The following is a 17,936-nucleotide window of genomic DNA, read 5'->3' on the forward strand; positions in this document are numbered from 1 at the left end:
AACTCTTTTACATATTTATTGTAGGCTGTATCATGAAACAAATCAGACATGAACTGGAAAACAAAGCAACAGCCTAAATATTTATCAGATATGATCTGATGTAATAACATTTGTGCATACTATTTGTAAATGCATCTTTGATTTATGAACAATCTTTGTTTGCTTATTTTTTGCCGGTGATCACATTTAACAAAACACGGTTTGCATCAGTCCGCGCTCCATCTCAAACAAATACTTGTGGTGAAACGCTTGAAAGGTCTGGATTGGCTGAGTGTGATCAGCTGAAGCGGTGCGTCAGTGCGATCCTAAAAGCAGCTACAACTCACAGCCACAGCAGCAAACGCTCTTCAAACCAAATTATACCTACATAGACTGCTTTCCGAAGCTCACCGCGTAAAATATCGGTAATTAGCTTTCATTACAAAAGCGCTTTGGTTGATTTCATTTGCCTGAGGACGCTGGATATGGAGCTGGCTGGGTCTGAATAACAAACGCGGACAAAGCGGATCAGCTTGAGCCGAGATGAGCGCCACTATGAGCGGCTCTGGGTCAGCGCCCTGCCGCTTTGCACATTACTTTGTTATATGCGGAATAGACAACGAAACGGGTCTAGAACCCGATGCATTGGCAGGTAAGACGGAGTTATTGTGTGTTATACATTGTAACCTGACTGTAAATGTACTAGAGCATCTATAATAAACACAAGCTAACGTGCACTGATTTCTCATGAGCCAGACTGAATCATATTATCCTCCTGATAGGACATTCAAATGTGTTTAATGTCTTAATATAGCTTTTTTGGATTAGCAACCTCGAATTTGACAAGAAACCCTAAGAAATGAGAGAACTGCACTGATTTTTGAAACATGGGACGGAATTTGCTACAACATATGGGATAGATATCTGAATTGTGTTGGGTTTGTGTTAAAAATGTTCAGGTTTTCATCTATGTCCCTGGTGGAAAAACCAGCATATGCTGGTAGGTATGTTTTGATGCTGGTTTAAGCTGGTCCTTTGCTGGTTTATGCTGGTCCTTAGCTGGTTTATGCTGGTCCTTAGCTGGTTTATGCTGGTCCTTTGCTGGTCATGTTGCTGGTCAAGGACCAGCATGAACCAGCAAAGAACCAGCATAAACCAGCTAAGGACCAGCATAAACCAGCAAAGGACCATCTTAAACCAGCATCAAAACATACCTACCAGCATAAGCTGTTTTTTTCACCAGGGGTTTGTGTTCAATCTTAAGTTTTCCTTGCATACTGCTTAAATATGGCAAACGTTCCTTATAAATCTGACAAATATAACATTAAATCCAATGTGTTGAGAGCTTCACATTGCGTGCTCAGAGGACACATGCAGTGTTGAGAAAATAAACATGTTTTTCACACGTTTATTAAATGCAGTAGCCTTTTTGTTTCTTTTCTGATATTGGCTACTTGTAAGAGATGAAATTGTTTCTTTCTGATGAGGAAAAGTATTTAAAATCCAACTAATAGCTTTGCAATGTTCTGACGGAGCTGACATATGGTGTTTCTGACTGAAAATATGATCACAGTGTCTTACAATTCTAAAAAAATGTAAACACAGTCTGTGTAAGCTTATTAAACCCATAGCACAGATAGTATCATAACATTTAATTAGATGTAGATGTAGACATCGATAGATGGATAAGTCAATTTAATACTCAATTACCTAAATTAAGGAAAGAAATCAGTTATCTGTTAGAAAAAGGTTCAGATCAATTCAGTGTTTGGAGATGGACCAACCTCAAAGCATCAATAAAACAATCATCATTATCCTCATACAGTATATGGATTGTCTGAATTTTTGGATGGCTTGTGGTGTCAAATCGTGGCGTGGTATTTAATATCATCTGTTGGCTTAATTGTCTTGTTGGCATCCTGTGGAAACATCTAACAGTGGCTTATATGGATGGATTGAGAAAGTTTTGAGGACTCAAGATGTAAAAAAATGGGAGGAAAAATCAATTATACATTTATAAAGATGAAGTCAAAAGTTTATATACACCATGCAGAATCTGCAAACTGTTATTTTACCAAAAATAAGAGGGATCATACAAAATCCATGTTATTTTTTAGTTAGTACTGACCTGAATAAGACATTTCACATAAAAGACGTTTTGTCCACAAGAGTAAAGTAATAGCTGAATTTATAAAAAATGACCCTGTTCAAAAGTTTACATACACTTGATTTTTAATACTGTGTTGTTACTTGAATGATCCACAGCTGTTTTTAGTTTACTGATAGTTGTTCATGAGTCCCTTGTTTGTCCTGAACAGTTAAACTGCCTGCTGTTCTTCAGAAATATCCTTTAGGTCCCACAAATTCTTTGGTTTTTCAGCATTTTTGTGTATTTCAACCCATTCAATTACATTTTTCTCATTTTGCATAAATATCATATTTTTTTTTTTCATTTAGTACTGCCCTTCAGAAGCTACAGAGGATACATACATGTTTCCCAAAAGACAAAATAAGTCAAATTTATCTACCTTGTGTGGTTTCTTTTTGGCACCACAAGCCTTGTGTTTGTAGTAATTGTCTCATATGCGATATACATATTTCTTGTAACCTGCTTTGAAAGCTTTTTCTAAATATTTTGGTCAAATAATTAACATTTTGCTGAATCTGCAAGGTGTATGTAAACTTTTGACCTCAACTGTAAGTCTTTGAACTTCTCATTTTGGTCTTATCACGAACATGCATCTAAAAGGTTATTGAACTTGAAAGGTTTTTAAAGATTTCACAAAGTATTGCGGTTCAGTGTGACTTGCATTGAGCAATCAGTGCTGGTCAGTTCACATGGCTGTCACTAGTCATCATTTTGATTTCAATCACTCATACTGTGGTGTCATCAGATGACTCTCAGATGACTTGTATTTGATGCTATGCATTTTGTGCGGTGTGTTTTTGGCACCATGAGCCTTGTGTTTGTTGTAGTTGTCTCTCGTGCGATATGCACATTTCTTGTAACCTGAATTGAAAGCACAAAAGCTCTTGCCAAGAATATGAGTGTAATTGTCAGTGAAAACACTGCTTCCAAAAGCAACTACTGCTTGTAATCCCAGTAGCCAGTCTGTGTGCTCCTACTCTGTTTTTCTCCAATCTTTGTCTGGCCTTGTTTTAACAGATGTGCTGATTGCTCTACCTTTTTAAGGCCTGGCACAGTTTAACAGACTGCTGGTGAAGCGTATGAAGAGCTAAGCTGCATGTGCGTGATGCTCTCGTGGATTAGATGTGTTGCTTTAAACCGAGAGAGTGCAGAGCAGGCCGCGTGGGATCACATCATAATGATGAACCTGCTTAGAGTTTCTATTTTTGCTTTGAACAGAGGTTTTTAGAGAGGAATTTGTAAAAATCAATACAATAAGCCTATGCTATTAAAGGCCTGTCTGCCCCGGGATATGCAAGTTAAACTCTATTCATGGCTGCTAAATAGTGATCTGAAATGATTGTGGGATTATGTCAGTTTATTAAAAATGTAAGATAACTGATTAATGGCCAACGTTCAAATGTATAAACTATTTTGTGCAAATGAAAACACTTAAAACTAAAATCATGTGTTTTAAATGCAACAAGTGAATTAAGGCATCATAGCAACATTATAATGTACATTATGAAAAATATTTTTATGTTGCTAAAAGATTTGCTAAAACGATTACATTTAGTGTAAGACATTAGATGATGGCATTATAATAAACGTAAAAAAGAGAAGGAAGTATTTAAGTACAGTCAAATATCCAATATTGACCTGTGTAGACCTATCATTTTGTTAGGTGCTTTTGTCTTTTTTTTTAATATTTTAAATATTACTTTTTTGTTTTATTTTGAGTAATTTTAATTCTTCATGTAAAAAGAGAAGGTAAGTACAGTTAAATATCCAATATTGACCAATATCAATAAACCATTTTTTAAAAAATCCTATAGATTTACATTGAAGGAGAGTATTTTAGTATTATTTATACATTATTACAGTATTTATTAATATTTAAATTATGCTTTTTTTAAATATTTTCTTTTTAAATTTTTTTTTGGTGCTTTTGTCATTTTTGTTAAATGTTTTTTTTATATTTTAAACAGTTTTTATTTTAAATATTATTATTGTTTTTATTTTAGTTTGAGTAATTTTAGTTATTCACAGTTATTAGTTATTAGTGTACATTAGATGATGGCATTATTATTATTATTATTATTATAAATGTAAAAAGAGATGGAAGTATTTAAATATCCAATATTGACCAATCTCAATAAAAAAAAAAAAAAAAAAAGTCCCATAAAGAGAAAGCTGAGACAGTGTTATTTTAGCATTATTTATACTGAGTATTTATTAATATTAAATTTTTTAAAAATCTTTTTTAAATGTTGTTAGGTGCTATTGTAATTTTTATTAGGTTTTTTAATATTTAAATAGTTTTATTTAAAATATTATAATTATTTATTTTAGTTTTAAGTGATTAATTTTAGTTCTTCAACTAATTTTATTTCAGTTCTAATTTTTTTTCATTTCAGTTCTCTCATTTTTTCATTTAATTTTAAATTTGATTTTGACATATATATATATATTTTTTTTTAGATTTTACATGATTCCAGCTTTATTTCAACTAAAGAAAATTATTTTTAATAGTTTTAGTTAACAATAAGAAAGCCATTCTCTTTCAGCCTTTTCTCTTTTTTTGCAGTGAGATTGGTCTGGTACCCCAGATAAAGTTCATCCTGATTAAACAGTTTGAGCTTGATTAATTTACTGCTGTGTGTGTCCAGTGTCATGAGGGCTTGGATTTTATCAGCTCCCCAGGTTGCTCAGATAAGCCATGTGAAGTCCCACTGTGTGTAGCATTGTGAGATGCTTCATGTGAGATCCATGTACAACATAACCTTTGTTGAAGATTATCGTACTGTTCTTGTTTGATCAATATCGAGTGTTTTGAAAAGCCCCCTCGCCCCACCCCGTAGCACCTGTATTCTCTGGTGACCTAGTTTCTAAAGGTTAGCTTTGGTTGCACCTACTGTGAAAAGATGAGAACGCTCATTTGTAATTCAAACCACTTGAAGATGGAAAGAGCGAGAGATGGTTTTCCTGATATATTTTTGGCCCTGTTTCCTCACGTCCATTGTTCAAAACACACATTTCCTGCTGGATACCTCAGCGTGTTTCTGCATGACTGAATGTGCTGCCGTCCAATCCCAGAGGAGCCCTGCACTCATACGACCGATCTCCCCTCCTTTCCCTGGGCTTTTCCGCATAATCATCACTGCTGGTCGCCCTTTCACTGGACTGTCTGTGTACAATCTGTTTCTTGTTTTTATTCGAGGTTGTTTTGACTGTGTCAAGGTTAATTGAAGTGATCTTTCATTACACAAACGCACTGTGGCCCCTCGATTGGTGTTATTTTGAGTTGCCGTGCCTACTTTCCTTGATGGCAGAGGCTTGTTAATGAGGTGGTTTTCCTCGGCTCTGATTACTACAGTTGCCATTTTTCGAGTCAGCTTGTCATCCTCTGCGAAGACAAATTGTAGTCGACCGTTTCCACCTCACAATATTAATTGCATCTTTATATCTTGCAGTGCAAGTAATTTTGTTCTCCATAGTTGCAACTATCTGACAATGTGACTTTATTGCAATTGCAACTTTATGTAGTGCAGTTCAACTTTTTATCTAGCAAAGTGATTTTTTTTCTTTCTGTCTCATAATTGCGACTTTATGCTATATCTCGCAAGGTGACTATTTTTTGTAATTATAACTTTTTATGTCACAATGCAACTACAGTGGAGTTCAAAATTGGAGAACAACCCATAATTTCAAGTCACTGTTTAGTGTTTGAAGTTATCCTAACAGGAGTAAAAGCAGTTTTTTAAGCATATTTCATGAGTTAAATATATTCTGAAGCAGTATAAAAAAAACTTAAATTACATATTTGAAAAAGAATGCTGATTAAAATTAGAGAATACTTCTAGATACCTCCAAGTTATTGGTGCTAATCAGGCGCCTGGTGCTAACTGGCTTAATTATATGACAAACCCTGTTTACTGGCAGCTTAACTTTTCAGTTTTCACAGACTTGGCAAGATGAAACCCTGCAACAGGAGGTTTTCCAGATGAAGGCCAAAGGGATGACCCTTTCAGCCATTGCAAGAAAAGTTTATCGCTGTTGTAGGTTTACAGTGACACTAAGTCCCCTGAAAAGACTGGTTGTCCACGTAAAACAAATGCATGAGAAGACAGGGTAATGCAGAGACTTTAAATGAGGAATTGGTTCAGCACTGCAGCTGGAATTGCTTGCCGGTTCAGTCTCGCCATGTTTTTAGAGAAGTCGGACTAAAAGTGTACTCTTATTAGCAGAATCAAAAGGCTAAACTCACCTTTGCTGAGGAGCATGTTGTGTGGAAAGAGGAGAACTGGCCTAAAGTTCACTTTAGCGATGAGCACAAGTTAGTTAAGCAAATTTTTTGCTTAACTAATGGGAAACATCAAACTGAGATAAAGACTGAAGCCCAAGTGCGTGTCATGGTTTGTGGCATGTTTTCTATAGCAGAAGTTGAGACTCTTGTACAGATACATAGCAGGATGCAAATTTTTATCAGAACCTCCTGTGGCAACATGCAGTTCCTTTCCTGCAAGCATCTCCCAATCAGCCTGCAATTTTTATGCAAGACATGCAAAACAGGTACGGCAGTTCATTAAAGCTAAGAACATTGAAATAATGAAATGGCTGGTCCTGATCTAAACCTGACTGAAAATCTCTGGAAAATTGTTGGGGACAAAGTTATGGCTAAGAAACCCACCATAGTTATTAAATTATGAAGAAGAGTGGACCAAGATCACACCAGTGCAGTCTGAGAAGCTAGTGATGTCCTGCAGTCATTCAAATCACTTTTCTGACAGCTGTAACCCTCCAAAATTTTTGTTGTAATCATCTTTTGTGCTACGGTGGTTATTGTTCTCAAATTTTGATCATTTGTGTTTTTCACAAAATGAAGGTTTTTTGTTAAAATGCTAGTGGAACAGTGGTATACCTACAGCTAATATTCCTTCCTAAATCAAATTTTTAACGATGAAGATTAACAATATTTTAGAAAAAAGCAAGTATTTATATATTGTTGATCTCCACTGTATGTTTCGCAAAATGACTTATTTCTCATAATTGCAACTTTATATTTCACAAGGCAACGTTGTTTCTTGTAGTTTTGACTATATTTCACAATTTGGCTTTGTATCATGCATAGCAAGTTTATTTCTTGTAATTGTGACTTTATATCTCACAGTGCAACTTTGCTTCTCCTATTTGTGCTGATGAATTTATGTCTTGTAATTGCAATTTTTAAGGCGACTTACAAGGCTGTTTCTTGTAGTTGTGACTGTATCTTGCAATGTGACTATATGATGCACAGCGACTTTATTTCTTGTATCTGCCACTTTATATCTCACAATGCAACTTTGTTTCCCCTAATTGCACATGGTGACTATTTCTTGTAACTGCAACTTCTTATATCTCACAATGCAATTTAGTTTCTCCTAATTGTGCATGATGACTTTTTATAATTGCAGCTTTATATTTCACAAGGCGACATTATTTCTTGTAGTTGTGGCTTTATATCTTGCAATGCAACTTTTTTTCTCCTAATTGTGTGTGGTGACTATTTCTTGTAATTGCAGCTTTAGAATTTGTAGTTGTAATTTTATATCTCACAATGCAACACAATGTCTCCTGTAACTGCAATGTTTTATCTTACAAGACAACTTTCTTTCTTGTACTTGTGACTATATTTCACAGTGTGGCTTCGTATCACACATAGCAAGTTCATTTATTGTAACTGTGACTTATATCTCGCAGTGCAACTTTGTTTCTCCTAAGTGTGCCTGATTGCTTTATTTCTCATAATTGCAATGTTTCATTTTGCAATTTTATCTCACAATGCACGGTTTTTTATTGTAACTTCGACTTTTAAAGGCGACATTGTTTCTTGTAGTTGTGACTATCTCACAATGTGACTTAATATCATGCATAGTGACTTTATTTCTTGTAATTGCGACTGTATCTCACAGTGCAACTTTGTTTCTCCTAAATGCACATGGTGACATTGTTTCTTGTAGTTGCCACTTTTTATATCTCACAATGCAACTTCCTTCTAATTGTGCATGGTGACTTTTTTCTCATAATTGCAACTTTATATTTCACAAGGCGACTTTTTTTATTTTGTAATTGCAAATTATATCTCACAATGCAAAGCTGTCTCAACTTTTCAGGCAACTGTTTTTCTTGTAGTTGTGACTATATCACAACGTGGTTTTATATAATGCATAGCGACATTATATTTCATAAGTGCAACTTAATATGTCATGCAAAGTAACTTTGTTTCTTCTTATTGTGACTTTTTGTCACAGTGCATCTTTGCATATTACAGTGTGACTTTATTTCTTAATGTCTGACTTTTTAATTCAGCTTCATATCTCAAAGTGCAACTGTCTTATTGTAAACTTCCTCAAAATTGCTTCCACAAGTGATTTGGGGAAAACAAGCTGCCCTGCTGGCCGTCATTCATGTTATCTTTATCTTTCGCTTCTGTTTATTTTTCTGTCTCTATCCCCTCTCGTTCAACAGTGGATGTTTTTTCTTAGAGGGCTTGTCACTTTCAAGGCACATATTCTAAGCCTAAGGGTGTCATGTATGTGCTCTGAGTGGAATAAAAATAAGACTATAAATAGGCCTCTTGTGTTTGAAGAGGATAGCTACATGTGAGAAAGAAATTGCTTCGCATGCAGTCCCTTGGTATTTGTCATGTTGTGATTGTGAACAGTAATAACCAATGGAAATGAAAACATGAAACGCAAAATTTGAATCACAGTCATGCACATGCTGATCTTTCCGCTCTGGTGATTTGCACCTTTATCATGTTTTCAGTTCCCTTACACAGCGTGCCGCATCTACAGGCCTTTATCTCATCTTGTGTTTTACTTGATGTGCCATGCATCAATAAAATGGGCATTCCTGCTTTGGCAGAGAAAGATGTTTCAGTCTTTGATGTACTAGCCTGTCTCCATCGTTCACACCTCTACCTAAAGAAGGTGATCTGTCTTTTCAATTACCTTCATTTACTGAGGATTTGACACCTTGAACAGTCATTAACAGCGAATCGACAGTGTCTGGTCTTCTTCAGGTACCTGTTGATTTAAAGTGGTGCTTTTTGAAGCACTGTATCGTCTCTGTTTAACTTTTATAGAGGTCCCTAAACAGCTTGTAACAAGTACTTGGGCAAACAAGATGCTGAGAGGTACATTTTGCCCAGCCAGCAGTATGTCTGCCGTTAGTGGTTTGTTGTCTAGGCAGTGACCTGAGTCATACAAAAACTAAAAACATGGATTCAGAGCAGATTACAATACCAAACTACATGTACTTCTGAAATCCCCAGTTGCAGCTAACGTTCTGCAGTTTTGCATGCATTTCTAAAAGAGTTGTGTAAATAAATTTCAAATAAAATACTGAATGATGCACTGATATTAAAACTGCTCATTGTGACATTTGCTAAAGATGACACTTGTCTGATATATTAAATACTGATATATTAAATCCCTAATAAAAAGCTTCTAATGCTTCAGCCCAGACAAGACTTTTAAAACCTGGGCGTCAAGTGGTGCATTGTTGCATTGTGGCTGCATGACGTGTCTCCGTTCATTGTTTCTTATTGACGCCGACCAGCTCGTATTGTGACTGCAGGCAGAGACGCAAGGCAGTAGTGGACAGCCATAAAGAGAACTGGTTCCTGGACCATCTGTCTGTGAGCACCACCGTGGACATTGGGACAATGGCTATGCTAATCCCGCAACACCTCCCTGACTTTCCATTGACTTTTCCTTGAATAAGCCTGAAATGGGGGAAAACGGGTCAAATGCTAGTGCTGTGTAGCTGAAGCTTTCCTTTTCTGTTTCTTTGTCCACTCTAGGGAGTTTAAACTTAAAGGGATAGTTTATCCACAAATGAAAATTCTCTCTCTCATGTTGTTCGAAACCTGTAAAACCTTCGTTCATCTTCCGAACACAAATTAAGATATTTCTGATGAGAAGCAGTTCAAAGTCATGTTTTTATCCTCCCCAGTACTTTTTAGACTGCTCAGAGATCAAAGATGGTGGGAGGGGGTCTGTAAGCCTGTTAGCATAATCTACTCAGAGACTCAGTACAACTGTAATCTACCCTCCGCTTAATTTGAAGTGAACTTCAATGCTGTGTAGTGCTGTATTGCAAACGTGAGACTCATTTTCACAACCTGTACCAATACTGTAATTATCTGTCATTAACTTAGCCTTTGATTGCATTATTAACATGTAAAAACTGAAATGTATATTAGGTTTAAGTAGGTTTTTACGCTTTTATTTTCTGTTCCAACGATGCCTCATACACAAAGCAAGGCCAGTTAAGAAATAGTATGCAACAGAATAAAACTCAAATAAACAGCAAGTTATGAGCCTAAAGCTGTTGCACAACATGAGTGCCTGGCTTTACTGCTGATGTTGTGTCTGAATGCTAGCAAATCCCTGCATCCATGTTCCAACATCTAGTAGAAAGCCTTCCTAGAACATTGAAAGCTGCTGTTGTGGCAGGGAAAAGAGGGATTAATGGTTTTTGCTGTGATATTAAATGAAATGTTTAGCAAGACATGAGAGCATCATAATGTTGGGCACTAATGTTAGGCAATAGCCTGCTGTCAGTTCATCGCAGGATATGTTCAATAAGGTTTCAAGTCCATGCATGTTTGTGCAGGCTAGTTTTCCACATTAGATTTGGTAAAATGTCCTTAGTGTTGGAAAATCTGTAAACACAAATCTATGTTAGAAAAAGTTCACCCAAAATAAGAATTATCCTATTATTTACTCACCCTCAAGCCATCTTGTGTGTATATGACTTTCTTCTTTCAAACAAATACAAGCGGAGTTATATTAAAAAACGTCCTGTCTCTTTCAAGCTTTATAATGGTAGTGAATGGCTGTTGAGATTTTAAAGTCCAATAAAGTGCATCCATCCATCATAAAAGTGATCCACACCGCTCCGGGGGATTAATAAATGCTTTCTGAAGTGATGTAGAAGTTAGCAGAAGGAGGAGATTAGGGTTTGTAAAATTTTAAATATGGATATTTTTCTTACACAAATGCATCGATTCACTTCAGAAGAGTATGGAGTACTTTATATGATGGATGGATGCACTTTATTGGACTTCAAAATCTTAACACCCATTCACTGCCATTATAAAACTTGGAAGAGCCAGGACATTTTTTAATGTAAGTCCAAATGTATTCATCTGAAAGAAGAAAGTCATATACATCTAGATTTTCATTTTTGGGTGAACTATCCATTTAAAAGTTTGAGTCCCACTTTAAATTAGTTGTCTCTAAAAACATGTATGTTTATATTGAGGGTCCAAAGATTGTACTGTGCATCATTAAGATTTGTTCTCACAGAAGTGACAGGAGTAGTCAAAATGTGTTAATTTCAAGGTGGCGTCCATATACTTTTGGCCACTTGGTGCGTATATGGGATGGTTATGTCGGTCAAGTGCTTTTAAAAGCATCTGGGGGGCAGTTTGTCTTCTTTGGGTGAATATCTGTCATAAGTATCATCGCTCTAGATGAGAGTTATTTAAAGCTCTGTGCAGAAGCTGGTGCCGAATGGGCAATATTTGTCATAACTGAGTTATGTCACAGGTGCAAAATCCACTTACATAACATCTTTACCACTCTGCGTGGCTCTCATCCTAATAGATTAAAACTGAGGTAAGGCCATTCCGAAGTCTTCATCATATAAATGTATGTTTGGGTGTCTGATGGCATACAGCATTCAAAATAAAAGCTTTTAAAATGTTTACTTTAATAACAGTCAGAAATGCAGCTCTGGATATGTGATGGCTCTGGTTGTTTTAAGTTTCTCAACCACCAAGATACTGTTGCAAGCATTGGATGTGTCGATATGCATATCTAGGGTCTTAAACAGGTCAAAAAGGTTGCGCAGTCGAATCTGCTGGGTCTTCGCTAGGTTTGTGTATGTGTGAGACCAAATGAGACCATGAACTGGTCATGTTGACTTTGTTCATTGACAAAGTTCCAGCTCATCGCTGACCTGTGTCCTCAGATAAGACTTATCGAACACCATGTGACTTTGATTTCAGCTAAGTGTGATTCATATGCTTCTCAGATTTGTATCTGTACTGTTAAATGTGAAGGCTAATTAGTTTATTTGTTGTGTAACTTTAAAAACTGTGGTATTTTATGGCAATTATATGGTTTATAAACTTTTGACTATCAGTATCATCAAGTTTACTATACCAGACTGTAAGTGCATACTAGGGTTGGGTGATATGGGCTTGTTAAGTGATGACGTAATGCATCCAATGAACACACCAACAAATGCTGTTTCACTTGAGAATACTATCTTAGCAGCCGTTTATGAGCACTGTTTATTTATATTAAACATTTAAGCTAAATGTTTTCAAATTTACGGTGTATAGTCTCTGTGCTCACAGCATCTCAAAAACAAGTCATTTTTATATTTATTTATTTATATTTTCATTGTCTGGCTGTCTGGGATTTCGGTGTGGAGTTTTTGGTAGTGTTCTCACATTATGAGTGTATAATTAGTTCCGTTTGTTGTTTTCTCGTGTCATCTGATAGAACGTTTGGACCCGGAAGTCACAGAAGATGTGAAGCTTGACGTCAGACTTAAGCGAATACCAGGAGACTAGGCCTGTCATGATAAATCAATGCATCGCAATTCATGGATCGATAATGAATGCATTAATTGTAGCGACTGTCACTGTGAAAACCATTTTGAAATCAGACATTATGTTATCATGGAAATTGCACTTTAAAATCTTTTAGCAGTCTCCTCCCCCTTAGTGGGCGGTGTCAGGTGTCATATTACAAAATGTATTATGGTCTTTTAGAATACATTTGTTTGTAATCTTGACAAAATGCATATCGTCAGAAAGGTCGATAGAGTCTCAAGATTCCATATTTTGTGATGGAAGAAATATTGATAGAGAAATGTAGACATTTGTGACAGGAAAAATGCATTAAAAAATCTGGCTGTTTGTGATACAACATCATAAATAAAATCTCACAGGATCCTCAATTTATTTTAATCAACTTCAAATTTGGAACATGACTTATTTAGACATAAGGCTTTCATTTTATAGCAAGGAGAAGTCCACTTCCCGAACAAAAATTTACAGATAATGTACTCACCCCTTTGTTATCCAAGATGTTCATGTCTGTCTTTCTTCAGTTGTATAGAAATTGTTTTTTAGGAAAAAATTTCTGCATTTCTGCATATAGTGGACTTCTATGGTGCCCCAAGTTTGAACTTCCAAAATGCAGTTTAAATGCCACTTCAAACGATCCCAAATGTGGTTGTAAACCATCCCAGCCGAGGAAGAAGGGTCTTATCTAGTGAAACGATTGGTTATTTTTATAAAAATAATAAAATGTATGTACTTTTTAATGTTTAACGGTCATCTTGTCTTGCTTTGCCTAAACTCTGTGTATTCTGACTCAAGACAGTTAGGGTGTCAAAAAACTCCAATCGTATTTTCTCCCTCAACTTCAAAAATCATTTCAAAATCATCCTACATCGCTGCAGAAGTACCGACCCAGTCTTTGCAAAGTGAACATGCAAAGAAGATCAAACACCCTTAACAAAAAAGGTAAAACAGCGATGTAGGGCGATTTTGAAGTTGAGGGAGAACATGAGATTGGAGTTTTTCGACAAACTGTCATGAACTGGAAAAAACAGAGTTCAGGCAGAGCGAGACAAGACGAGCGTTTGACATTAAAAAGAAGAAGAACACCCTTCTTCCTCGGCTGGGATCGTTTACAACCGCGTTTAAACTGCATTTTGGAAGTTCAAACTTGGGGCACCATAGAAGTCCACTATATGGAGATAAATGCTGAAATGTTTTCCTCAAAAAACAATTTCTTTTCGTCTGAGGAAAGAAAGACATGAAAATCTTTAAGGGGGTGAATACATTATCTGTAAATTTTTGTTCTGGAAGTGGACTTCTCTTTTAATGTTTTGAAGTGATTGCACTTCTGCAATAATCTGCAGATTGTTTTTAAAAAATCCAACCTTAGGTCTGTAATCCAAAGTGTTCATAAATTATAACAATTTATGTTTGAATAGTACACTGTTCAAACGTCTATGTTCAAATATGACCCTTAAGGGGATAAAGCAAAAATAACTATATTGTGATATATATTGTTACCGTGAAAATTACTCATATTGTAAAATGAGATTTTGGTCATATCGCCCACCCCTACACTAAGCTTTAGGAATGTAGTATGCAAGACTGACAGTATGCAGTAGCATTTTTGTTTCTAAATCAGAAATAAACGGACTGATATGATTTTAGTCAGACTTTGAAATTGAATTTTTAAAGTGGATGTAAACACACAGGTTGTTTTGTTCTCTGTAAACCTTGACCTGAAAATCTGCAACAGGCTGATATGAGTTACATTATCTTGACAGCCTTGAGTGATTTGTCATGGCCTGAAAAAGTGCTTTTTTGTGGTGTTTTGAGTGTATTTGAATGATTGAGGTTAACCATGGCGTGTTCCTAACGTCACAAAGCTCTTTTCTTAATAAAACTCTGGAACGCTCTCATTAAATATCTTAAATGAAGACGAATGACTCACTACTTGTTCCAAGCCTTCGCTTGTTTTAAAAGTAACTCGTATCAAACCACTTGTCCTGTGAAGTTTCAATACCAGACTACGTAAGGGAAAGGTTTTCTTGCTTATCTCTATGGTAGTGAAAGATAAAGCATTGAGGTTTTGACGGGCCGGGACTTGTTGTGGATTACAGCTTTAGTAGATGTGTTATGAGGCTGACAGCAGAGCTGTCGAAACCCTGCGAGAAGAACCCCAATGTTTCGTGCTCACAATGTGCCCGCTCAGCACTTGAAACACACACATACATAGAGCTCAGAGCTCAGTTACGTAACACTGTTGAGGATGGACAAAGGCTCTGCGGGAGACATTGTGTGCCATCCCTTGCGCTTTCTCCGTCTTCCATCAGCACTTTTAAAATGAATGGTGCTCTGAGCGAGGCCAGTGGTTTTGGTCTTTGAAGCTCAATATCACAAATCCAATACTCTCTTTCACTGCTGCCAGGTGTTAATGCAGAAAAAGGTCTTGCGAAAAATGACTGCAGTGCTGTCTGATGATTTTGATTGTAATATGCATACATGTACGATGCGTATTTGCACTCGAAGGTGCTGTAAAGAATACCTTGGTGCAAAAAGACTACTTTTTGTGGAAGTTAGAAGTAGCGGAGTCTTTGAAAAAGTGTGATATGGGTTAATTAAATGAGGACGGCTATGACAGGTGCTGGATTTAACAGAGGTAGTTCTAGATCTTAGGTGAGTTCAAAGAGTGCCTGATTCACGTTCAGCCAGCAATGACGTTTGTTTGTAACGCACAGGCTGAGTCATCCTGTAAATGCCGTTCATAACACTGCAGACACAGCAGTCGCTTCCTGTGTGGGTGAATCTCGAGAACAACACGTCTGGCTTGCTTTTCTCTCTAAAATAAAATATATATTTAATTTGAATAAAATAAACCGTTATTTATTTATTTATTTATTTTAGTTTATTACCTATAATCTCGATGAGGATTCTCATTACTACAACGGTAGATTTAGTTGTACAACATTTTTAATGTATTCTCAATTTAATTTAATTTAATTTAATTTAATTTTGTTTATTATTTTAATTATTTATTTTAGTTTTTTTGTTTTTATTTAATTTATGACTTTTATTATAATTTTATTTTTTATTTTATTGTTTAGTTCATTTTATTTTATTTTATTTTATTTTATTTTATTAATGATTTTTATTTTAATGTATTTTTATTTTATTGTTTAGTTATTTTACTTTATTTTACTTTATTTATGATTATTTTCTTTTCATTTAATTTCGTATTTTGTTTATTGTTTATTGTTTGTATTTATAATTTTATTTTTAAATTTCATTTTTTATTTTATTGCTTTTTTATTTTTTACTTTTTTATTTATTTTTAATTAATTCTTTATTTTATTTTATTGTTTTGTGTATTTTGTATTTGTTTTTATTTCATTTAATTTATTATTATTTTAATTTTATTCTTTTGTTTTTTTTTATTTATGATTCTTTTGTTTTCATTTAATTTAATTATTTTTTTATTTTATTCATAATTATTTTCTTTTAATTATTATTATTTTTATTTTATTATTTTAATTAATTCTTAATTTTTTGTATTTTTTTGCTTTGCTTTTTTGTATTTTTTTTTTTTAATTTAAATTGTATTTTTTACTTTATTTTTTGTTTTATTTTGTTTTTATTTGTTTTTTTTTTTTTTTACTTTTATTTTATTTTTTTTATTGTGTTTTGTTTTTTAAATTTATTTTACTATTTTATTTCATTTATGATTTTCTTTTAATTATTTATTTATTTATTTTTTTTCTGTTTATTTTATTTTATAATATTTTTTTATTTTATTTTATTTGAGAGGGTTTGGGATTTTCAAAATTGTCTATTAAATGTCTTGGGTTATGTTTAAGAAATTGATGAAGCACGCATCCAATTTTGTTGATCCAAACATTTTTTGCTAGCCATGCACTAAAGACTGTGTTTCAGAAGAGAGAAAGGGTGGTGTGTGTGTGTGTTTGTGTGGGTTGCACATGTAGATGTTTCTTAACCACCTCGTTGCGTTCCTTTAACACCCACCATTAAGATATTCTTCGAGCACTTGCTGGTCATGCGCAACGTGATGTCTCCGTCCCCGCAGAGATTACAGCCTACAGTCAAGCTGTGCTCGCCAAAGCAAAGGCTGTGAAACATGTCTCACTTCACCTCCATCACTGCTCAGCCCGCAAAATAACACACACGCTGTCTGTGTCTGCAAAGCCATTGCACTTTGAATTCAGTCATGCATCCATTTTGTTTGCTTCTCCATTTCTGTGTTTGGTTTGACATTTTTGCTTTTTGTTTGTCTGTTTGTGTGTTTGCCATCTCAGCTTTGTACCAATGGCTAGAGGCCGATCGTCAGGGCAGGGACCCAGAGGCTGTGGCAGCAGGTAAATGTCATCATTAACCTCCTCACCGCTACGCTTCCCTAGATTTCCCCATTTTTATTTCTCATCCTTCTTTCCTTCAGCCCTGATTGCACCTGGTATTAAAATCCACCTCAAATGATTCAGTTAAAATGTTTCCCAAATGTAGCCCCTGAATTGTAAAATTATGTAATGTAAATGATTGAATAAATGGTATTTTATTTTTTAATCGTCTGATTTTGTGAGAAAATAGACATTTCTTACTGTACATTTAAATATTGTGATTTAAATTCACTTGTAATATTTAGGATGGGGTTATTTTATTTTTAATAAAAATTATTATTTGAAGATGTGAATATTAGTATTTAATATCATTATGTTGTAATATTTACTGATTAAATGTAAAAATAAGTAAATATGATAGAATTTTAATATTAAAATGTTAATTTTTTTATTTAAAAAATATGTAATGGTAAATTATTAAATAGTAGTTTTTAAAAATATTTAGAATAAATATATTACAAAAGAGTAATTATTATAGAATTGTAATATTAAAATGTTTTTTTTTTAAATGTTAATATTTTTGAATTTTAAAATTATATTACAAATTATTGAATAAATAATATTTTATTTTTTCATCATTTAGAATAAATATATTATAAAAGTTAATATTTGAATTTTAATAGGCAAATATTATAGAATTTTAATGTTGAAATGTTATTTTTAAAAATGGTCATATTTTAGTATTTTCTTTAATTATATGATGTTTGTTTATTGAATAAATAATAGTATTTTTAAAATCATTTTTAATAAATATATTACAAGAGTTCATATTTGAATATTAATAGTTAAA

The 17,936-nt window shown here is 34.4% G+C and overlaps 1 protein-coding gene across 5 annotated transcripts in view; it reads left to right on the forward strand.

The window, feature by feature from the left end:
* Nucleotides 1-119: 119 nt before the first annotated feature.
* dennd5b (DENN/MADD domain containing 5B) overlaps nt 120-17,936 on the forward strand; it is a 51,193-nt gene continuing 33,376 nt past the window's right edge. For 2 of the 5 annotated variants that reach the window (XM_051107317.1, XM_051107318.1), the window contains exons 1-2: nt 124-631; nt 17,048-17,107. In XM_051107317.1, the coding sequence (XP_050963274.1) occupies nt 523-631; nt 17,048-17,107 (169 nt within the window). In that variant the 5' untranslated portion in view covers nt 124-522. Of the gene's footprint in view, nt 632-17,047; nt 17,108-17,936 lie in introns of all 5 variants that reach the window. The other 3 variants (XM_051107319.1, XM_051107320.1, XM_051107321.1) reach the window with 2 other exon arrangements.

This window comes from Labeo rohita, chromosome 4 (genome assembly GCF_022985175.1).
Source record: "Labeo rohita strain BAU-BD-2019 chromosome 4, IGBB_LRoh.1.0, whole genome shotgun sequence".
In the NCBI taxonomy this organism is placed as follows: Eukaryota; Metazoa; Chordata; class Actinopteri; order Cypriniformes; family Cyprinidae; genus Labeo; species Labeo rohita.